The 20,620-nt window shown below is 40.6% G+C and overlaps 1 protein-coding gene across 5 annotated transcripts in view; it reads left to right on the top strand.

The window, feature by feature from the left end:
• The window catches only part of LOC132399839 (peroxidasin homolog), a 234,550-nt gene that overhangs the window by 88,950 nt on the left and 124,980 nt on the right, over positions 1 to 20,620 (top strand). For 4 of the 5 annotated variants that reach the window (XM_059980654.1, XM_059980656.1, XM_059980657.1 and 1 more), the window contains exon 1: positions 12,781 to 13,008. The exons of the other annotated variant lie outside the window; for it this stretch is intronic. In XM_059980654.1, the coding sequence (XP_059836637.1) occupies positions 12,842 to 13,008 (167 nt within the window). In that variant the 5' untranslated portion in view covers positions 12,781 to 12,841. Of the gene's footprint in view, positions 1 to 12,780; positions 13,009 to 20,620 lie in introns of those variants that run through there. 5 annotated transcript variants of the gene reach the window in all.

The raw sequence follows: 20,620 nt of genomic DNA, 5'->3' as shown, positions 1-20,620 counted from the left end.
TAGTCGAGCCTTTCTGCTACCCTAGTTGGATGAGCTGCCTGTTTAGTAAGCTGTAATGTAAGTCATGCCCCTCGTAATGAAAAATATATCCAACTTTAAATATTTGTTAACTGCTCCTTGTTCTGCTTTATATGACCTTATGTCAATAAATTTCTACTTAAGTGAAAGCATTTGCAAGCAGGGGGTGTTCTGCCTTGAGGATGCCTTTTTAATCATCACTGAAGATGGTTCCATTTGTCGAATGCCATTAGTGCAGCATTCACTGAGAAGGAATGATACTCTGAAAGATGGTTGCTAATGAGAAAGGCTTCAAAGGAAGAGAGTGAAGTAGCAAGGAAAATAGCTTAGGGAACTTGGATTGGCATAACCATAACCCATTTATGGTTACCAGCCTAAGTTCAGTCTCTTCCCGTAGAATTAAAGACTTAAAACTTGCATGCTAATCTCTATAAAATAGGACATGGCGTTCTGAACAATAGAATCATAGAAGCTAATAAAGGACACTTGGCTTACTGAAGTTGTTCTAGTTCTTTCATTTTGCTGGTTGGTATGTTGCTGACTATGCAGGAAAAAATGTTTTCTGATTCAAAACCTTTTCCAATTGCAATTAAGATCACTTTGGCAAAGTTAAACCTCCTTGGCCTGAATGACTCAACTTTTAGCTGATGACAAGGAGGTAGAACTTACTGGAGACCTCGGAACACACTGACACTGTCACAGAGATGCTGTGGACTCTGTTCATTTTACCTAGTTCGCCTTGACATTTATTCTGACACAATATTTAGTGTACAATAGAAGTCAGCGTACAGGCTAATTGAAAAATTCTCTATGACTGGAAAGCAGGGGAAAAAAGCTAGGTTTATAGAATACATGTTAATCATTGTATGGAATGCAAAATAAGGATTAAGACTAAAGTGACATAAAAGATTTTAAATATTTTTACTTAAGTCAAGTAAATTTTAAATATTATTCTGAGAAAATGATGCATATTTATAAAACTCATATTCTTAAACTAGAAAAAATGTTCAACACCAGTTCAAACATTGCATATTAGAAACTCAACCAGACGTTATAACATTGACAGCTATTCATAAAAGACCAAAGGTCACATCAAATGACTGATTTTGTATTGATTGCATCCGCTAACAACATACCCAGTATCACTGACTGGATGTCTACATCATCGCAAGTGCTGACAGTTTTGACATCATTACATGCGCAGATTACAGACCATTGTCAAAAGTTCAAAGTACATTTATTATCTAAGTATGTATGTATGCAACCTTGAAATTTATCTCCATTCAGGTAGCCACAAAAGCAAAGAAGCCCAATAGAATCCATTATAGAAGACTTCAAACACCCAGTGTAAGGGGGGAAAATAACAAACCGTGCAAACAATAAAAAGTACCATAACCAAATAACATTCAGAACTGAAATTCATGAAAATCCAGTCATCACTCCAGCCTGTTAGTTGCAGGCCACAGCCTCAGTTCAATGGAGAAATGAGTAAACCTTACAGAGCAGTGGGCTGAATACCAGCTTCTCCTTTGCCTCTGGCCCCAACATCACAACCATTTACATCGGCTCATTCTTTGCACTCAGGCCTGGGCCCTGCTGCTTCGATTTGGCCCCAAGCCCATTTCAGCAGTGGCCAAACATTGGCTCATTCTTCGCTCTTGGGTTCAGGCATCGCTGCCTCAATTGAGCTGTATCCAACATTTTCAATCCCATTGCTTAAATCTGCTAAACATCAGCTGGTTCCTCCCTCTCAGGTCTGGGCCCCACCCTGTCACCACAGTCACAATGAACCAAGACTCTGGCAAGAGAAAATCTGCAGATGCTGGAAATCTGAGCAGTTCCTTCAGTATTTTGTGTGTGTTCCTTCAAGGCTGCAACACCGCAAAACGGCCAAGTGGTACAGTTGGTTCAAAAGCACAACTCCGGAAGTTAAGTTATAGGCTATCGATTGCAGTGATCATCGTTCATAAGAAGTGTGATTAATAGAGTAGTTGGTAACTTTGCTTGCTGCCAGTTAAGCGTTGCTGTGTCTGACCAGCATTATCTTAAACCAGACTTTGCCCTTTGCACTGATTAGATCAACTTACTGTCTTAGTAGATTTAGAAGTTGCAGCACGTAAAATAGTATATCCAAGTACAATATACAGCATAAAGGAAAAAAATGTGCAAACAATAGAAGTAAGCGAATAACATTCAGAACTGAAGTTCACAAAGGTGAGTTCATGCTGTGATAGTTGCAGGCCACAGCTACATTTCAGTGCAGAGATGAGTAAACCTGACGGAGTAACAAGTTGAAATTCAGCACAGAGATGAGTAAACCTCGAGGAGCAGCGATTAGAACTGGCTATGCCTCACCTCTGGCCCTGGCACCCTATCCTTTTCAAACTGGCCCTGCGCTTAAATCGTCCAGACCTTGTCCCTGGATCTGGACCCTGTGGCTTCAATACGCTCTCAGGCTAGTGCCTTGTCACCTCGATTCAGCCCGTACCCAACTTTTCCAATTTGGTTTGGCGCTCAATTAGATCAAACCTTGGGTCTCTCCTCGCTCTCAGGCCCGGGTCCAGGCTCAACCGCCTCTGCTCGCCTCACCTTGGTTCTGCAAAATTCCAAGTTCGCAATATGTACTTAAGGAAAGTTAAGTGGAGTTAAGCAATTTCAAATGTAATTAAACCACCAACAGAAGATCTAATACCTGGCAGTTCCCAGCTCTAAACTGCCCAAAACAAAGTACGAATACAGAATTAAACCCTTTACTTTCACCACAACCCCACCAACGTGCCTAACTATCATAACATGCAACACAGAACACAATGAAGATAGAAAAGAGATGCATTGCTCCTACTACTGTCAGGGAACACCAAAGGAACAGCAAAAAAACTCATCCTCAAAATCAAATCCCTTGAAGCTTTACTTTAATTATAAAATGTACAAAGTCTTCAGAAAGATTTTTCATAAATGATATATTTACTCTTATACTATTAAATTGGCTAATTATAGGCTGGGTTTTATAGGTTTGGGTTTTATTAATGTTTCTCTGTGTGATCAATCACAGAAATTCATGAAAACAAAATATACTTATATCTCTCTTTCCCACATGTGCTCGTCATGTACACAGAAAACGTGGATGGTTATTTTATGTATCAGTGTAAGTAAGAAACCTGGAGGAATTAATTGTGTATTAATTCTTTATCACCATCGCCCTGGGGGAGCATTACAACAAATTCAAAACCTGGTTTATATTGTTCGCTGAAGGTAATGATGCTATTTTATTGTTCCTACATAAGGCAACATTCAGAGCATTTAGTGTCAGTCACCTTAAAATAAGAGAACCATCTTAGCCCCTGGCCAGTTGAAAGCAGAATAATAGTGTGAAGGGAAACAATTAGGAGAAACATTTTCGTAAACTGGAACTTTTTGGCCTGGATTTAAGTTATCTTGGAATAAATTGTATATATTAAAAACGGTATTTATTCAGACAGGAAGAGTAAATGCAAAATTTACTTCTTGCTTTTGTAGAGCAGCAAGAGTGGAGGGTACACATCGAGTCTGCAAAGGGCAGAGCTGTAGCATGTCCTGAAGCACTTCACTATGTGGGGAGAATTGAACATGACACTAGCAATGAAACATTGGGTGTACCTGTTGAGCATGGAGGTGTGGTTGACCTTAGTGCCATTCCTTATGAATGTCTTGGTCATTTCACACCTTCCTTTCAAATTCAGCCCCTTCCATTTGTTTAATTTCTCTTCCTTCGCTGCTCTTGTCTGGCTGGTCTGCAAGTGCAGTGGAAAACTCACAAAGATGACAATCCAGCAACAATAACTTGGGTATCTTGCTGCTTTTCTAAGTGGTCCAAGCACAGAGGACCACAGCTCTCATTATAAGCCTGCTGGTCACAAGTGCAAGTCTTCCAGACTGGGCATGATGCAGCATATCTATCAGTGACACTCTTGCTAACCTGAAGCAAGAATTGATCTGTATTTTCCACGGAAGACTGAAGTTGGAAGAAGAAGTCATGATCACAGTAATCCCCTTAAGGTTATGAAAATGTCAGTTGGCATCTGACACCTAAGCCATCCAGATGAGAAAGCCTACAGCCTTTGTGCTTGCTCTGTGAGCTTATTTGTAACAGGAGTGAATGAAGTAGATGTGTCTCTCTGCATGACAGTCTCAGAAAAGCCCGCCAAGAACATCCAAACCACCCTTTATAACCTTCTGTAACTCTAAGCAACAGCAGCAAACCTCCCTCCAACTGCACCATAGGCCAATTAAAGTCTGGAGATTAAGTTACTAATCCATTAAGGAGCACTGTATAGCAAACTGCAAGATGTTCATGACATCTCCAGTGCCAGGCAAAGAACCCCAATATGTGATAGACTCTTGGTCATCTAGATAACCACAGACAGTACAGTCCTTGTCCTGCTTTAAGACTTCAGCTGTGACTGCAGTCATTGATTCATCACAACCACAGGCAATTTATTAAAGCAAATATATCTGAGGAATTGATTATTGTTGAAGGCTGAAGTGAGCAAAATTGTTCCTGAAAGACTCCTGGCTGATATGATACCCCCCCCCCCCCCACCCACCAGGAACTTTCTTCTCCCTGCTTTCCCAATTCCTTCTGGCGAAGGTCATGCATTGGATGGCCTCTTTTCATTCTCCCTGGGATGCTCAAATTCTTGAGGAAAGCACATTGAGCCATCGACATCTGAAAACAATTTAATTCCAAGTCAGTCATTAAACCACCAAAAATTTCTTTTAATACCAGCTGTTCTTTCCCCGTGTAAATCATTGATACACTAAAAAAAACCTTCCAACAACTGGACAAACAAACAAAGAAAATCACAGATTAATCACTAAGTTCATGATCCCTTTATGTTGCCCTATTTTAGCATTAGGAGTGATTTAGAAGAATCATTTAGTCTGTTTAATCTTGTGTTTAGTCTTGGCTGCCCCTGTGATTGTGTTATAACATATAGACACCCTTGTACTTTATTTCTTTGTTCTGCCTCTTTTTGTCCCATCATCTTTTTCATGGTAAGGGGAAGGGCTTTAGTGAATGTCTGCAATTTATTGGGTGATGTGGGTGATATGATTGTATGGAAATCAGGCTTATGCTGATTATTAGTTATTGGTGTAAGGTTAGGGTAGAGTAAATTACTTTGTTACAGCCAAAATGCAACCAAAGTTCCCTTTTAGTAGTGTAAGCCCTTGTCAGAATCTTAGGGTTTCCCCTCCTGTGGGATGCCAAGACACAGATAGTGCTGACTGTCCCCCAGCTACTGTGTGAAACAGCAGAGATCATTAAGGGAACAGATGTGGGTTAAAGTGCAACATAATGTGTTCCCAAGCATTAGCCATTTTGTTTCTTAGGAGGAGAAGGAGGCCAGGTAAGCCTTTGCCTATAGGCCTTTGCATATTTTTGACAACAGATGGTGGCTAAATTAGGGATATTGGCAGGTTAAGTGAATGGACAACAGTCTGGCCAATGATCTATGAATGATGAAAATGAGACATTATCAGTTTTGCCAGGAAAAAATAAAACAAAAAGGATGCAAAGTTCAAAGTGCATATATTATCCAAGTATGTTTACATTATACAACCTTGAGATTTGTCTCCTTACAGGCAGCCACAAAACAAAGCCTAAAGAACCCATAAAATAAGGCCAGCAAACGCCCCATGTGAGGAGAGAAAAAAAATAAATTGTGCAAGCAATAAAAGTAAGCATAGCATTTAGAGTGAAAGTCAGTCTTCAGATACAAAGCCCATCGTATCTGAAGACTGACTTCATCTGTTGAAGGATTGCCGGGGTTTGAGATGCAGAGTAAAGTATTTTTGAAATGTAAAGAAAAGCTCTGATTCCTGGAATTATGGGAGAAAAACTACATAGAGCAGTTGTTTTTCTGTAGAAGTCTGTCATCCATATTGTAACCTGTACATTACTTGACTGTTCATATATTTTGCTGTTAGAATAATTTATAGAGGAGATATTTTGCATGTAGACAATGACCAGTCTCATTTCACAGAATGATAGAAGGAAGTCTGTTTCTCAATGCGTCTGTACTAGCCTACGCAAGATCACTTGATTAAGTCTCATTTTCCCACTCTTTTATCGACAGCTCTGCAATTCTTTTTCTTAGAAGTACTTCTGGGCGCTTCTAAGCACTCCCTGCAGGGATAGAAAAGATTTTCCTTTTATCACTTTGGTTCTTTGCAGATCACCTACACTCTATGTCCCTGCTTCTTGACATCACCACCACAACGATCTGTTTCTATCTCTTCTACTTGAACTGTACATGACCTTAATTATCAGTATTAACTGCGCCAATCCAAGTAACCAAAATCCCTCACTTCTGGAATCTTTTTTAATAAATCCCTTCTGTCCCTACTCTAAACCCTTCACACCTTTTCTGAACTGCAGTGCACAATATTGGACACAGTTGTGACTAGTGTTTTAATTAAGGTTCTTTATGAATTTCTTGCCCTTGTACTCTAATCCTCTGTTTATAAAATCCAGGATTCCATATGCTTTTCGTTTAGCCTCTTTCTTAATCAGCCTTGCCACTTTGACTTATGCACATATATTCCAGTTTGTATGATTTATAGGTTGACAATGGTGAAAAAGCCAGCAGAATAATTGGGGAAATAGAGTGGAAAGAAATCATTATTTATGACAAAGTGAAAGACAGTGAAGATTTTTACTGAAGAAATACTTAAAGGAAAGCTGAAAAACGTCTGCATAAAACTGGTGATTTTGCAGCATTCTGCTGAGAAATTAAAGACTCCATCCTCCACTCTTGGAGCAGTTAAATCATCACTAGCAGAAGGCAAATAGAAGGCATGAGGAAGTGGAGGATGTTAATCATGAATCTGTTTAACCTAGAGTGCGGTCAAGACCCAAGATAAACAAAGAAAGGATTCCTCAGTGACTTTTTTATGAGAAGATTTATTGCATTAACTCTGCCACATGCAACCGTAAACATCAAGGACTGTGGCCATGCTCTCTTCTCGTTGCTGCCATTGGGAAGGAAGTACAGAAGCCTTGGGCCCACATCATTGATTTCAGGAATAGATGTTACCCTTCAACCATCAGGCTCCTGAACCAGTGTGGGTAACTTCACTCACCTCAACACCGAACTGATTCCACAACCTAGGGACACACTTTCAAGAACTCTACAACTTATGTTCTCTGTATTATCTATCTATCTATCTGCACAGTTGGTCTTCTTTTGCTTATTGGCTGTTTGTCAGTCTTTGTGTGCAGTTTCTCATTAATTCTATTGTATTTCCTTCTTCTATGGTGAATGCCTGCAAGAAAATGAATTTCAGTAGTATATAATGGCAAATACCTAAATTAATAAGATATTTTTTCTGAATATTGAACTTCGAAGGTGTAATTATAAAATAAGCAATTACCTTGCAGAAAGGTCTGAAATGCACAGTGGCCCTTAGTGAGCTGGGCAGTGCTCACATTCTGCAAAGATGAGAATGAAAAGGGGAGTAAACTGTAATAGTCATGAATGAAATTGCCCAAGCATGCAATTCTGTCTCTTTAGCAATGTTGGCTTGGAAAAAAATTCTGAACACGTTCAATAAAAGTCATGGATGATGTATGCACCGATTCTGCAAACTTTAAAGTTTTCTGTAATTTGAAATCCACCATACATGATTTTGGAAGAATCCAGATATCAGACCCCTTGCCCTTATTAGACAAGGCAATAAAGGTGGGCCTAAATTCTGCTTTTAAATTGGTAGTGAATGTTATGTAGACTGAGGATTCATTTGGAGATATGCAGGGGTAGCAACAGTCTGCTGGGAAATGGGGTCAGTACATAGAGCCATCTCTTCAATGACAATGTTTTCATTCATCAAGCCCGTTAGCTGTTTTATTGAATAATGTCGACAGTTAACAAGATTATTGTTAGCTTTCATAGCCTCCAGAGAAAAATACCTCAAATTTGAAGAAAGAGAGTTTATTTTTTCTTTTGTTGGATTATTTTGCTTTTGTTGGATTATATTTTAGACAGAGCAAAGCATCCCTCAATCGAAGACTTAGAAAATAAAGCAACCCATGTTCAGCTGGTTTGTGAGAACTTAATCCACTATTCAACAAAAATATGCAGATAGTTTTAGTCATAATAGTTCAGAAAATTCTGCTCTGCTAAACCCCAAGCCATTCAACGTATGTGAAAGACCTGAACTGCACTATGTGTTTTATTCTCTTACAAAAGGCAGAAGTAACAGGGTTTTTAGATATTTTTAGTATGAAGATTCATTTCTTTTAATATCCACATGATTGAACCTCTACTTAAGTAGCAGCTTCCCAAACTTTTGAGAGTTCCATTTTAGTCTTAAATTAGTTTTGTGTAGAAAAGTTGCAAAGGATTAGTTTTTGCTTTCTCTGTCCTCTTCAAATTCAAGTGATACAGCAGGAAGGGGCAGAGTCATTGACGTCCAGAATTTATCAACATTTCTTTGAGGTTGACTCATTGAAACAGTGTTAAGATGATAAGACATAGAAGCAGAATTAGACCATTTGGTCCATCGTCTCCTCTGCCATTCCATCATAGCTGATTTTATTATCTCCCATAACCTTATTCCATAACCTTATCCCATATTCTCTCCCATAACCTTTGACAACCTTTCTAATCAAGAGCCCTTCAAGCTCCACTTTAAGTATACCCAATATCTTGGCCTACACAGCTACAGGTGGTAATGAATTCCACAAATTCACCAATCTCTTCCTAAAGAAATTCCTTTTCATCTCTGTTGTAAAAGGACGTCATTGTATTCTGACTTTGTGCCCTCTGGTGCAAGACTCCCCCATTGGGGAAAGCATCCTCTCCATGTCCACACTGTCCAGGCTTTTCAGTATTGAATAGGTTTCAATGAGATCTCTCCTCATTCTTCTGAACTCCAGCAAGTTCTCTGTTTTACAACTGTATATTTTCTAAATCATCAATGTGCATATCTACACCTCACCAGTTTGTATACCTTGTTACCATTAGATGAGAATTTTAATATTTATTATTTCATTAGCAATCTTGCCTTAGCAAAAATAAACAGTACAGAAGCAAATTCACTTATTTAATTTTACATTTTGAATGTGTGTGTACATTCTTTACCAATTAGTTGGGATTTGTAGATACCAAAAGTTGATTCATTCCTCAAGTGAAATTTTCTTTAACCAATTTTGCCAAATATTAGTAATATATGAAGAAAGGTCAACAAACCAAACCAAAAATAAAAACGAAGTATGCTGATCCCAACTCGGTTTTATGTGTGAACTATCTACCAGCTGGATCAGAAAAATAACAATCTGTAATTTCTTTCCGGTTGTGAGACTGTCAAGGGACAAGTAAAATATTGCAACAGAGAAAAAGTATTGGTGAAATTTGATACTTCTAAAAGAACATTTCAAAATAAAGACTCCCTCAGTAATACAATGGGATCTTTCTCTGGTGAAGTATAGAAACCATAATAAGAGCCAGATGCCTCTGCTTGTGGCTGGGGAATGTAACGTTGACAAGTTTCTTCCTATCAGCCTATACATAAGCTTAAATCATGCCCTCATCTGTACGGTTCTCGAGAGATTTGTCTATGCCTATCTCATACTCCTTTGTCTGCCTTCCACTCATTGGCTTCAGGTTGCCTTTGTGTGTCACTGTTGCTTTTTGCTGTAGATCATTTGAGTAATACTTGCCAGTCTTCAGAAACAGCCACTCTTACCTAGCACATCTGCCACTGGCTGTAAGTTGCTCAGCTTTGCCATGTCAATGTTTTTCTCCAAAATGTATTTAATTTTGATCACTTCTCATTCTTTTTCATCCCCGTACTTCTTATATCTGTTTATTGCACTTGGTGGGCCATCTGGCTAAGAAACAGGCTCTATTGTTACAGACATCCATAAGTTGATTTTGTAAGCTGGAAAATATACACAAGTCACTTGATATGGTAACTATATCTCCATTGTATAAACATGAATGACATCATAAGGCTGATAAGAAAGAACAATTATTATAAATGAAGAGAGAGGGAAAACTAGTCATGCCATTTGTTGAAACAAATATGAACATTCATCAGACTCTTGAAATTATTATTTTGGTTTCTCATACATATGTAGTGGGGGATGATAAGTCAAGCTTTTGTTTCAGAAACAGCACATAAAAATGCTTTTGAGGACTGGACTAATTACAGCAAAATCTAAAGGTGTTGTATTCTGTATCTAAATATGAACCCAAATATCATCACTGTCTCCCACAAAATTCTCCAAATTAGCTGAAAAGATAAACGAACTAACCAATCCCTCTTCAGGGTATCATTCCAAGTATTGAAGCCCTAGTTGCATGTGTTATCCAATGAGAATCCCTGACCCATGACCACTCAAGGTGGAGAGACTGCATTTAAGATGGCATTGAGAATTATCAGTTGATACTTCATTCTGACATTGGTCCTCAGAAATGTCTTTGTCTAGAATCTTCACACAGTAAAATCCAGGGCTGGTGAGCTCAAGAGACACTGGCTGTTGAAACATCGTAGCTTGGTCATTTTCTGTGTTGAGTACTGCTCCTGCTTTCTTTAGGGAAAATTACTCAAGAGTAATGGAATATCCACTGGTACCACCTCCGTTTCAATGTAGCATTCTCTCTGCATTATTTTTGTGGGAGTGTTCACTCTTTTGGTGGAAAGTACAATCTCTCCATCTCTAAATTTGAATGCTTTGTTACTGGGTGTATCTGTGTTTTCCAGTTTCTGCACCATTCTGGTTTAGTTCACTTACATAGCTTTTAAGCCATTTTTCTCCACACACTGTGTGTGCGTATGCAGATCTTGGAGATTCTATCATCAAAATCTCTGCCTCAAGTGTCTCTGCAATAGTAAGTGATTCCTTTGCAAACAATGTGATATGGCACTCTTCTACAGATTCAGGTTTGTTATTTTCTTCAGTTGGCCTAACTTGTTCAGTTCTGTGCAGACAGTTTCTTGCCCAGTTGGAAATACTTTAACATACCACACATTTTGATCTCCCACTGTACTTGTTTATTGGATTTGTGCCAGGTAGCGGTACCCTTGTCTGATCCCTCTGGGATCAACGCTTGCTATACTTTAGTTTTCTCTCAATGAAGTATGCCATTTCCTGACTCAAACTAATTCCGATTGTTGTCTTAGTGGCCTTTTCCCCAAACATCCTCTTCAATGCTGATTTCTTAGATGCAAATGGATATTCTGTGCATGCAGTTAATGCTAGCTGTCTGTCCTAAATATCTACACACACAGTATCCAACTATTTAAAAGCTAATATAGCATCAGGAAGTTCCATTTTGTATTTACGTATATTGTACAATAATTCAAATGTGATCAATTATATAATCAGCCAAATTTTTAGAATTGTCTCTATAAATTTTATCAAAATTTGAATATGCATAAATCCTATCCTTTTCTTCCTTCAAAAAAAAACTGTCAAGTGTATTTATGTTAATATTCATACCGTCATCTTTGTTCGAGTCTTCCACAGAAATGCCCAACGTGCTCTCTTTCACTCTTCCCAAAAGTGACACTGCATCAGCCAAGGCCGGCTTTGTCTTCTCCAGTTCCGAAATAAGACTCCATATTCCATTTCATTTTTCCAGGTTTGAAAGGCTTGCTTTCATCAAATGTCAGTGGGATCCTATCTTTGGAAACCATCCTCTGCTTCCACTGTTAAGGCCCAAACAACAAGGACATATTTTTCTTCTGATTAAACAACTTTACTTTCAACGTCTCCATTCAGTATCTGAGGGCTGCCACCTTTACAACCCACAATACCCCTTTCTCCTCTCATGCGCACGTGCATAATGAAGACTGTGCGCATTTATACTAAATACTTACGTAGTCCAAATCAACAGAGCTTAACGATACAGTATAGAAGCAGGCCCAAGTGGCCCAGGCCATCCTATATTTCATTAGGTCACTTCATGATATTCTGTACTCTGTGAATATTGGCCCAACCTGCCCAATTATTCTTCATATGTTAATTCATCCCAGGAATCAATGAAGTGAACCTTTTCATTTAGACCTCAGTATCACAGTTGCAATCTCATTGACACCATCTGAAGCTGCTTCAGAACTTTGGTGTCTTTTATCCTCATACTCCTTCCATTATCCTTCCTAATTGCATGTTGTCCTTGTATACTTCCTTTGTGTCATGTAGTGGGACCCCCAGCTCACTTCGTATTTTATTGTCTTACTCCCTTTAAGTATTAATTTCTGAGTCCTGATGAAGAGTCTCAGCCTGAAACGTCAAACGTTTATTCATTTCCATAGATGCTGTCTAACCTGCTGAATTCCTCCAGCACTTTGTGAGCGTTGCTTTGGATTTCCAGCATCAGCAGAATCTCTTGTGTTTAAATATTAATTTGTACCGTAAACTAATAGTGTTTATTAGTAAACTAAGCAATATAGTACTATAAAATGTAAATATATGAAACAGGTTAGCAATGACATATACAGAAGTGTGGAAATAGGAACCAAAACCAGGCTCTTTCAGAGCTAGGGGTAAATGGATACAGTTTTACAATATGGTGCAGTTCAGTTCGAGGTAGTTGTTTGGGTATCAATGGAGAGATAGAGAGGTGACAAGAGGTGATGCCGTTACCGTCGATCTTCCCATTGTCTTCCTGTTGTGGTCACCGACTATGACCATGCTAAGTACGACCATTCTTCAGTGGTGGACCTATCACCCAGGCGAGGATGGACACACGAACGGTTCCCCACCGGTCACACCTTTACACACTGTGAGCCACTGATCGATTCCCCGAATCGATCCTCTAAAACCCCCCACCTTCGCATGGGTGCACAATGCTCGTTCAGTGTCCAGTGGTGTGTCTCCCTGTGTCTTAGGCAGACCTGCTTTTTATCTCCACATGTTGGACACCGGCTGTCCATCGATCGGCTCTGCCCTGCTGTCACTGCAGGAATCTTAACAAGCAGGCAAAAAGTGTCCTTGGAGCAAAGGTAAATAATCAGCCGAAGAACCATAACATTAAATCCTGTCCCTCTCTCTCTCTCACACATCTGCACTGGACGCCTCCCCCTCTCTCTCTCAATAGCAGCACAGTTCATAGGGTCAACTCTGGACCCCATCTCAAAGTCGGTTTGCCCATCACATTTACCAGATGGAGATCAGTACATTTTCCTTAGCACCTAACTTACCTCTATCACTTAGGTGTTTGTGTTCTCACAAGTTACTACTTTTATTTTGTATTGTCAACAAATTTTGCTACAGTACACCTGATTACTTTACCAAGTCATTAATAAAGGTTATAAAAAGAAATCAGTATCTGGGACCAAACCAGGTACTGATTGCCAATCCGGCAGTGACCCCAATACCCTGGCCTACTCCTTTCTATTAATTAGCCAAATTTCTTACCCTGCCAATATACTTTGCCCAGTAGCATGATTTTGGTGAAGGATCTTTGATTTTTAATTGCATAGATGTAGCCTGACCAGCTCAGTGTTTTCAGTATTACTGTTTTTTTTGAATTTTAGAATAACCAGCATGAACAGTTTTTATAAATTACACACCCTGCTTTCTTGTACAGGAACCTTCTATGTGAATTTTATTGAATACCTTTTAAAATCCAAATGTACCACTTCTACTGATGCCCTATAATTCACCCTGTTTGGTAGATTTACATAGAGCTCTAGCAAATTTGTTGAACGCTGTTTCTCTTTCATAAAACCATCCTCCCTGAGGTCTTATAATCCTTCCTAAAATACAATTCTCCAGAAATGAACAGAATATTCCTGCAGAGGCCTAACCCATCCTTTATTTGACTTAATGAGCTGATATTGTTGAAAAAGAGTAAGATTTCATATTTTTAACAACTATCTGCACCCTTGATTTTCCATTTTAAATTTTACAATGACTCTATTCATTTAAAATGCATCACTTCATCGATTTCTTTATTAAATTTCCTTTGCCATATATTTCCCCTTTTCCCAAATCTGTGTGTCCTTTTCGATTTATTAATTTCTTGGGAGCATTTAGGTGTTGCTGGCTAGATCTGCATTCATTGTTTATTCTTAATTTTCTGTGTGAAGGTGCTAACAATTAGCTGCCTTGAACTATTGGAGACCCTGATCAGGCCCCACTTGTAGTACTGTGCTCAGTTCTGGTCACCTCACTACAGGAACAATGTGGAAGCCATAGTAAGGGTGCAGAGGAGATTTACAAGGATGTTGCCTGGATTGGGGAGCATGCCTTATGAGAACAGGTTGAGTGAACTCGGCCTTTTCTCCTTTGAGCGACGGAGGATGAGTGGTGACTTGATAGATGATGAGAGGCATTGATCGTGTGGTTAGTCAGAGGCTTTTTCCCAGGGCTGAAATGGTTGCCACAAGAGGACACAGGTTTAAAGTGCTGGGGAGTAGATACAGAGGAGATGTCAAGGTAAGTTTTTTACTCAGAGAGTGGTGAGTGCATAGAATGGGCTGCCGGTGATGGTGGTGGAGGCAGATACAATAGAGACTTTTAAGAGACTCCTGGACAGGTACACGGAGCTTAGAAAAATAGAGGGCTATAGGTAAGCCTAGTAATTTCTAAGGTAGGGACATGTTCGGCATAACTTGAGGGTGGGCTTTCCTGATGAAGGGCCTCGGCCTGAAATGTTGGCTGCTCTTTACTCACGGATGCTGCCTGACCTGCTGAGTTCTTCCAGCATTTTGTACATATTCTTTGGCATAACTTTGTGGGCTGAAGGGCCTGTATTGTGCTGTAGGTTTTCTGTGTTTCTATGAGTCTATCAAGTGAAGGTCCTTCTTCACTTATAATGCAAGGTCGTTGTAGTATATTAAATTCAAAGTACATTTATTATCAAAGTGTGTATAAATTATACAACCTTCAGTTTCGACTACTTACAGGCAGGCACAAAACAAGAAGCCCAAAAGACCAACATGAAGAGAGAGAATGAAACAAATCATGCAAACAATAAAAGCAAGCAAGAGCATTCAGAATGGAAGTGCGACTATAGACAGGAAGCTCGAAGCAGCAGGAGCGGGGCTTCAGCCTCACCACACAGGGTTAGAAACTGTGATGATGAACGGATAGCAGTACATTTCCCAGTAAGGACAGCAGGCCTCTCAGCAGAGAAGCTCCAGCTAGTGGGCTTCCCGAGCCTGTGCTTCCCCTGTCCTTCCAGTAGAATGGGTAGGAGTTTGAGGAGTGCTGTAGTACTAGTGTGAGAAATTACAGTAGATGGAGGGAAGTATAATTGTGTCTGAGGGATCAACCAGGCAGCACGGTAGTGCAGTAGTTAGTGCAATCACTTCACATTGCCAGCGATCACCAATTGGTGTCTGATTCCCACTGCTCTCTGTAATGAGTTTGTGTTTCTCCCCATGATTGAGTGGGTTTCCTCTGGGTGATCCAGTTTCCTCCCACGTTCCAAAGACATTTAGTTACGGTTAGGGTTAGTGAGCTGTGGGCACCAGAAGCATGGTAACACCTGTGGGCTACCCCCAGCACAATCTTCAGTGACTTGATTTGATGCAAATGACACATTACACTGTGTGTTTCAATGTACATTTGACAAAACTACTAATCTTCATCTTTGTAAATGTTCGGCTTGATGAATGGGATGTCAGTTAAGTGGATGGTTTTGTTCTGATGGTCTTGGAACAGTATTCATCCATACAACTGGAGAATATTTCATCAGGCTCCTAACTTGTACCTTGTGACACTGACCCTCGATTCGCCCATCTCCAGAGCCCCAAGATCTTAGGCTTCCAAATCTGAGCCAGACTCTCAGCTCCTGGTGTGCCGAAACAACAACCAGTCCGGAAACCCCAAGAATGGGTCCCATTCCTGCAAAGAGCCAAAGTCAGCGTGTACCTCCAGGTCAGGGTCTTCAAAAGAACCCTAAAAAGGAAAAATAAATATATTAAAGATGGAAATAGAGCTGTTTCCAAAGATGCAAGCAAAGGAGTCGCCATTTAGTGCCAGTTTAACGGTGAAAAAAAAAGGAAAAATGTTTAAGATGGAGTTTTTCTCTTGAGAAGGACAAGTAAAAGCAGATGCCTTTCACAACTCGATTACAAATAATTGGTTAAATTGAAAATGCAATTTTGAATACCTGTAGAAATCGCATCCTTCTGATATCACCTGTGTGATGCACAATCTGTACCTTAATCAAGAATATCGAGCCTTCTGCTGGTAAGACCAACATTTATTATATATCCTGAATTGTGCCCTGAACAGAGTGACTTATTAGTTCATTTCAGAGGCAGTTAATAATCAATGAAATTAGTAGATCTGAAGTCACATTTAGGTGACCCTGGTTAAGGATGGGTGATTTCCTTCCCTCAAGAAAATCAATGAACCCCATGTTTTTACAAATCAGCAGTTCATGGTTTAACAATAGCTTTTTGTTTCAGACTTAATTAATTCATAGAATGTAAATTCCCCAGCTGTTGATGTGGGATTCAAATACACTTTTCTGGGTCACTTGTTCACATCTTTAGATAGAAGTTATGTAATTTAACCATGGGCAATCCCTTAATATTTACTTTCAAAAAGAATCTTCTATCTTATTTCTTCACAATATGTTTGTTCAGGATGGCTCATTTTGCCAAGCTGAAATATCTTTAGCCTGGACTCTGCAAAATTGTTCATTAATTTATTAGTCACTCATTGTATTTGCTTGTTGTGTAACCTGGCTTTGAGGTAAAATTTTGGTCTGAAGAGGGAAAGGCTTAATTCTTTAAATCTTATTATAGCATAGGTGAAAGAAAATATAACTCTTGCCACTCGTTTAGATCAAGTGGTATGATGGTTTTATTTATTTAGTGCAGAGGTTCCCAACCTTTTCTATGCCCCACACCCCTAGGAAATGTTTGATTAATGTTCGCACCCCCTACAAAATTAATATCACATTTGAAGATGAAGGAGTCTAATTTCTAATTTTTGAACCACATACAATACTGCGGATGAACAAATTGAACTTAAAAAAAATAACCTTTTAACTCAGTGCATAAAATGCAAATATAAATCGAGCAATTAGATTCTAATTTATTCAGAAAAAATTGTAAACGGTAAAATCAATCCTTAATTGTGAACATAAAATTCAATGAATTCTTTGCTCCTGCTTCCCATTCATGATTTTGTCAAAACATGGAACTTTCTTGCTGACTGCAATCCGCAAGTCTGCTTGTGGATTCAGGCAATTCCTAGATTTTGTCTTGATTGACAAAAAAGAACTGAATCCAGATTCATACAGGTATGTTGTTGCAAATGGTATAAGGACATGGAGTGCTTTTCCACCAAGTCTTGGGAACATATCCAGTGCTGCACACCAAAACTCCTCCAAAGTCTTGCTTTCAAATTGCATTTCAAGTGCTCGATTTGTCCGCAAATCAATAAGACAGGGGTTCCCAACCGGGAGTGCGAGATGGAATTTCAGGAGGTGTGACAAAGAGTGGCTTGTGTCCTTGAGTGATGAGACACGAGTCATCACTCAGCCAGTTGCCAGTGTGCCTTGAGAAGTGGTAGTAATGTTTGTCCCAAGCACACTCCAGTCTCCCACTGCCCGAGTCGAGAGAGACGTAAACTCATTCCAGTCTCCCGCTGCCCAAGTCGAGAGAGACGTAAACTCATTCCAGTCTCCTGCTGCCCAAGTCAGCGTTGAGGATTCTCATCATTGTTACCTGGGAAGTTACACCTCAGAGTTGAGGAGACTCATCAGTGTTAGCTAGAAGGTTACATCTCAGAGTTAAAAATCGTAGGAATATGGATTCATGATTCATTCTTCTGAAATCTTCAGGTCTCCAGCAGCAAAATATCCATCAAACGAATCTGACAGCATTTACAAATGAGCCACAATTTCTTCACGCACAGAAAGAGTTATGGATCCAACATCATCAACCATCTCTTCTAGTGAAGGAAAACTTGAGAGACTGCCTCTTTCCATCCTTCGACGCCAAAGGCGTAAATTTTCTTTGAAGGCATTCAACATTTCACAAGCCTTCAATATGCTTATCCCTTTTCCATGAAGAGAAACTCTCAGGTCATTCACATGAGTGAAAATGTCAGCTAAGTAAGCCAGCATTTGGGCGAATTCCTGTGATTCCATTGCCCCAACCAGATCACATTCATGCTCCTCCAAAAAACGTTGATTTCTTCCCGCAGTTCAAAGAATCAGGTTAAAGCTTGTCCTCGTGACAACCAATGGACTTCTGTGTGGAAAAGTAAAACTGAATGCTCACTTCCCAGATCCTCACAAAATGATTTGAAGATGCAATGGTTCAAAGCACGCCCCCTGATCCAGTTGATGGTCTTCATACAAGTATCAAGGACTTTCTTCAAATTTGGAGCCAATGTTTTTGATGCCAAAGCATGCCAATGAAGAAAACAACAGGTAACTTGCAAGTCTGGAATCTCCTTTTTCATCAATGCAGAAAAGCCAGATTTATTTCCAAGCATTGCAGGTGCCCCATCAGTGCACACAGAGCCAATGACTTTGATATCTAAATCAAGTTTGGCAAAGAAGTCTTTCACCAGCTGCATCACATCCTTTGCAATTGTGTTTGTTTTCAGGTCTTTACAAAACAGGAAATCTTCCTTCACAGCACCATCATTGACATACCTCACTAATGTGATGAGTTGACTACAACTGGAGACATCAGTTGACTCATCCAACTGAATAGAGATTTTAAGAGGACTAGCTCTGACATCTGAGATGACTTGGTCCAAAATATCTTCACTCAAATCACTGATTCGGTGGTGAATGACATTATTTGATAGGGGCACCTGTTCAATTTTTTTTTTGCTTCTTTGCCCAGGATAATTGTTGCCATTTCCAATGCACATGGCTTGATGAGGTCTTTCACAACTGCATGGGTCTTCTGAGATTTGGCCACTTTATATGCCACTTGGTAAGAAGCAAGAAGTAGTGGTTTTTCAACAGAAACGAAACCCAATTTTGGAAGAGTTCCTTGTGAATTAAAATGAGCTCTTTTGATTTTCAATGACCCAACATCATGTCCTTCAACATCAGCTCCACCATGCTTGTCCTTGAAGTGCTCTTGAAGCTTGGATGGCTTCAGATTTGAGTTGGAAAACACAACGCTACAAAGAATGCACTGGGGTTTTTGCAAGCCATTATTTCCTGATGTGCAAGTGAAACCAAAGCATACATAGTCATCATTCCATTTCCTTCTTTTTGACATGATGAAGGGTTAAAGGTAAAGAGAAAAATATGAGCTAATATGAGAAAAACTATCTGACTAAGTCAGAGATGACCGCTTTACTCAACCAGACATGCCTATAGCAAAGTATCGCGAGAAAAACGCTTTTGAATATTATATTACGATATTATCTGCAGTTATGCCAAGATAAATCATCAGGTGAAAATGCTACGGGGATGCGACAAGACTTATTAGGCTACTCTCTACTGAATTTACACACCTATTTCCAATGATTACCAGAGATATGAACTCCCATCACACAATTCAAAGTCCTCGGTGCTAACCATGATACTGTGGCGACCCATTTCCTGGCACATCCGAACCGGATCACAATTAGATAGCCTACGGGGGTTTGCGAGCACAGAGCTTTGGAGCCTCTGCGCCACGGGGGGCAGGTCGAGAGAGGCTTAAAAGTGAGGCTGAGGATTTCGAATAAAGTTTTTCCTTCGACTGCAGTTACCGACTCCGTGTCGTAATTTTAGTGCTGCGTGTAGCACACCGCTACAATTGGTGACCCCGACGGTCCAAACGATTTTTGGACCAGAAATGACCGACACCGCCTCTGTTCATGCGGTTTCGTTGAAACTGCCGGGTTTCTGGACACAGCGCCCGAACCTATGGTTCCAGCAAGCCGAAGCCCAATTCCACGTTCGCCAGATCACCTCAGAAGACACCCGCTACTACTACGTGGTGAGCTCCCTCGACCAGGACACCGCGGCCCAGGTCACGGAGTTCGTACAGTCGCCCCCAGTAGACGGCAAGTACACGGAATTCAAAGCCCTGCTCCTCAGGACTTTCGGACTCTCACGGCGCGAGCGGGCTGCCCGTTTACTGCACCTGGATGGCTTCGGCGACAGACCTCCATCGGCTTTAATGAATGAGATGTTGTCTCTGGCCGACGGACACACATGCCTCATGTTTGAGCAGGCATTCCTGGAGCAGCTGCCCAAGGACATACGCCTGCTGCTATCCGACGCGGATTTCAGTGACCCCCGGAAGGTGGCAGCCCGGGCAGACTTGCTGTGGAACACCAAAAAGGTGAGCGGGGCGTCCATCGCACAGATCTCCCAGCCACTCTCCCGGCAGCAAACCAGTCCAGGCCCAGCCGCAGAGCCCGCCAACCCCCGGCCCAATGAACACTGGTGCTTCTACCACCAGCGGTGGTGCGCAGAAGCCCGCCGTTGTCGCCCGCCCTGCAAGTTCCCGGGAAACGCCAGGGCCGCTGATGGCTACGGCGGCTGGCCATCGGGATAGCCTCCTGTATGTGTGGGATAGAAGGTCGGGACGCCGGTTTTTGGTCGATACTGGGGCTGAGATCAGCGTTTTACCTCCGACGAGTTACAACACCCGCAGCAGGGCACCGGGTCCCCCCCGAGGGCCGTGA

This window comes from Hypanus sabinus, chromosome 9, assembly GCF_030144855.1.
Source record: "Hypanus sabinus isolate sHypSab1 chromosome 9, sHypSab1.hap1, whole genome shotgun sequence".
Lineage (NCBI taxonomy): Eukaryota > Metazoa > Chordata > Chondrichthyes > Myliobatiformes > Dasyatidae > Hypanus > Hypanus sabinus.
Note: the sequence above shows the minus strand (reverse complement) of the source record. Positions and strands in the feature narration are given on the sequence as shown.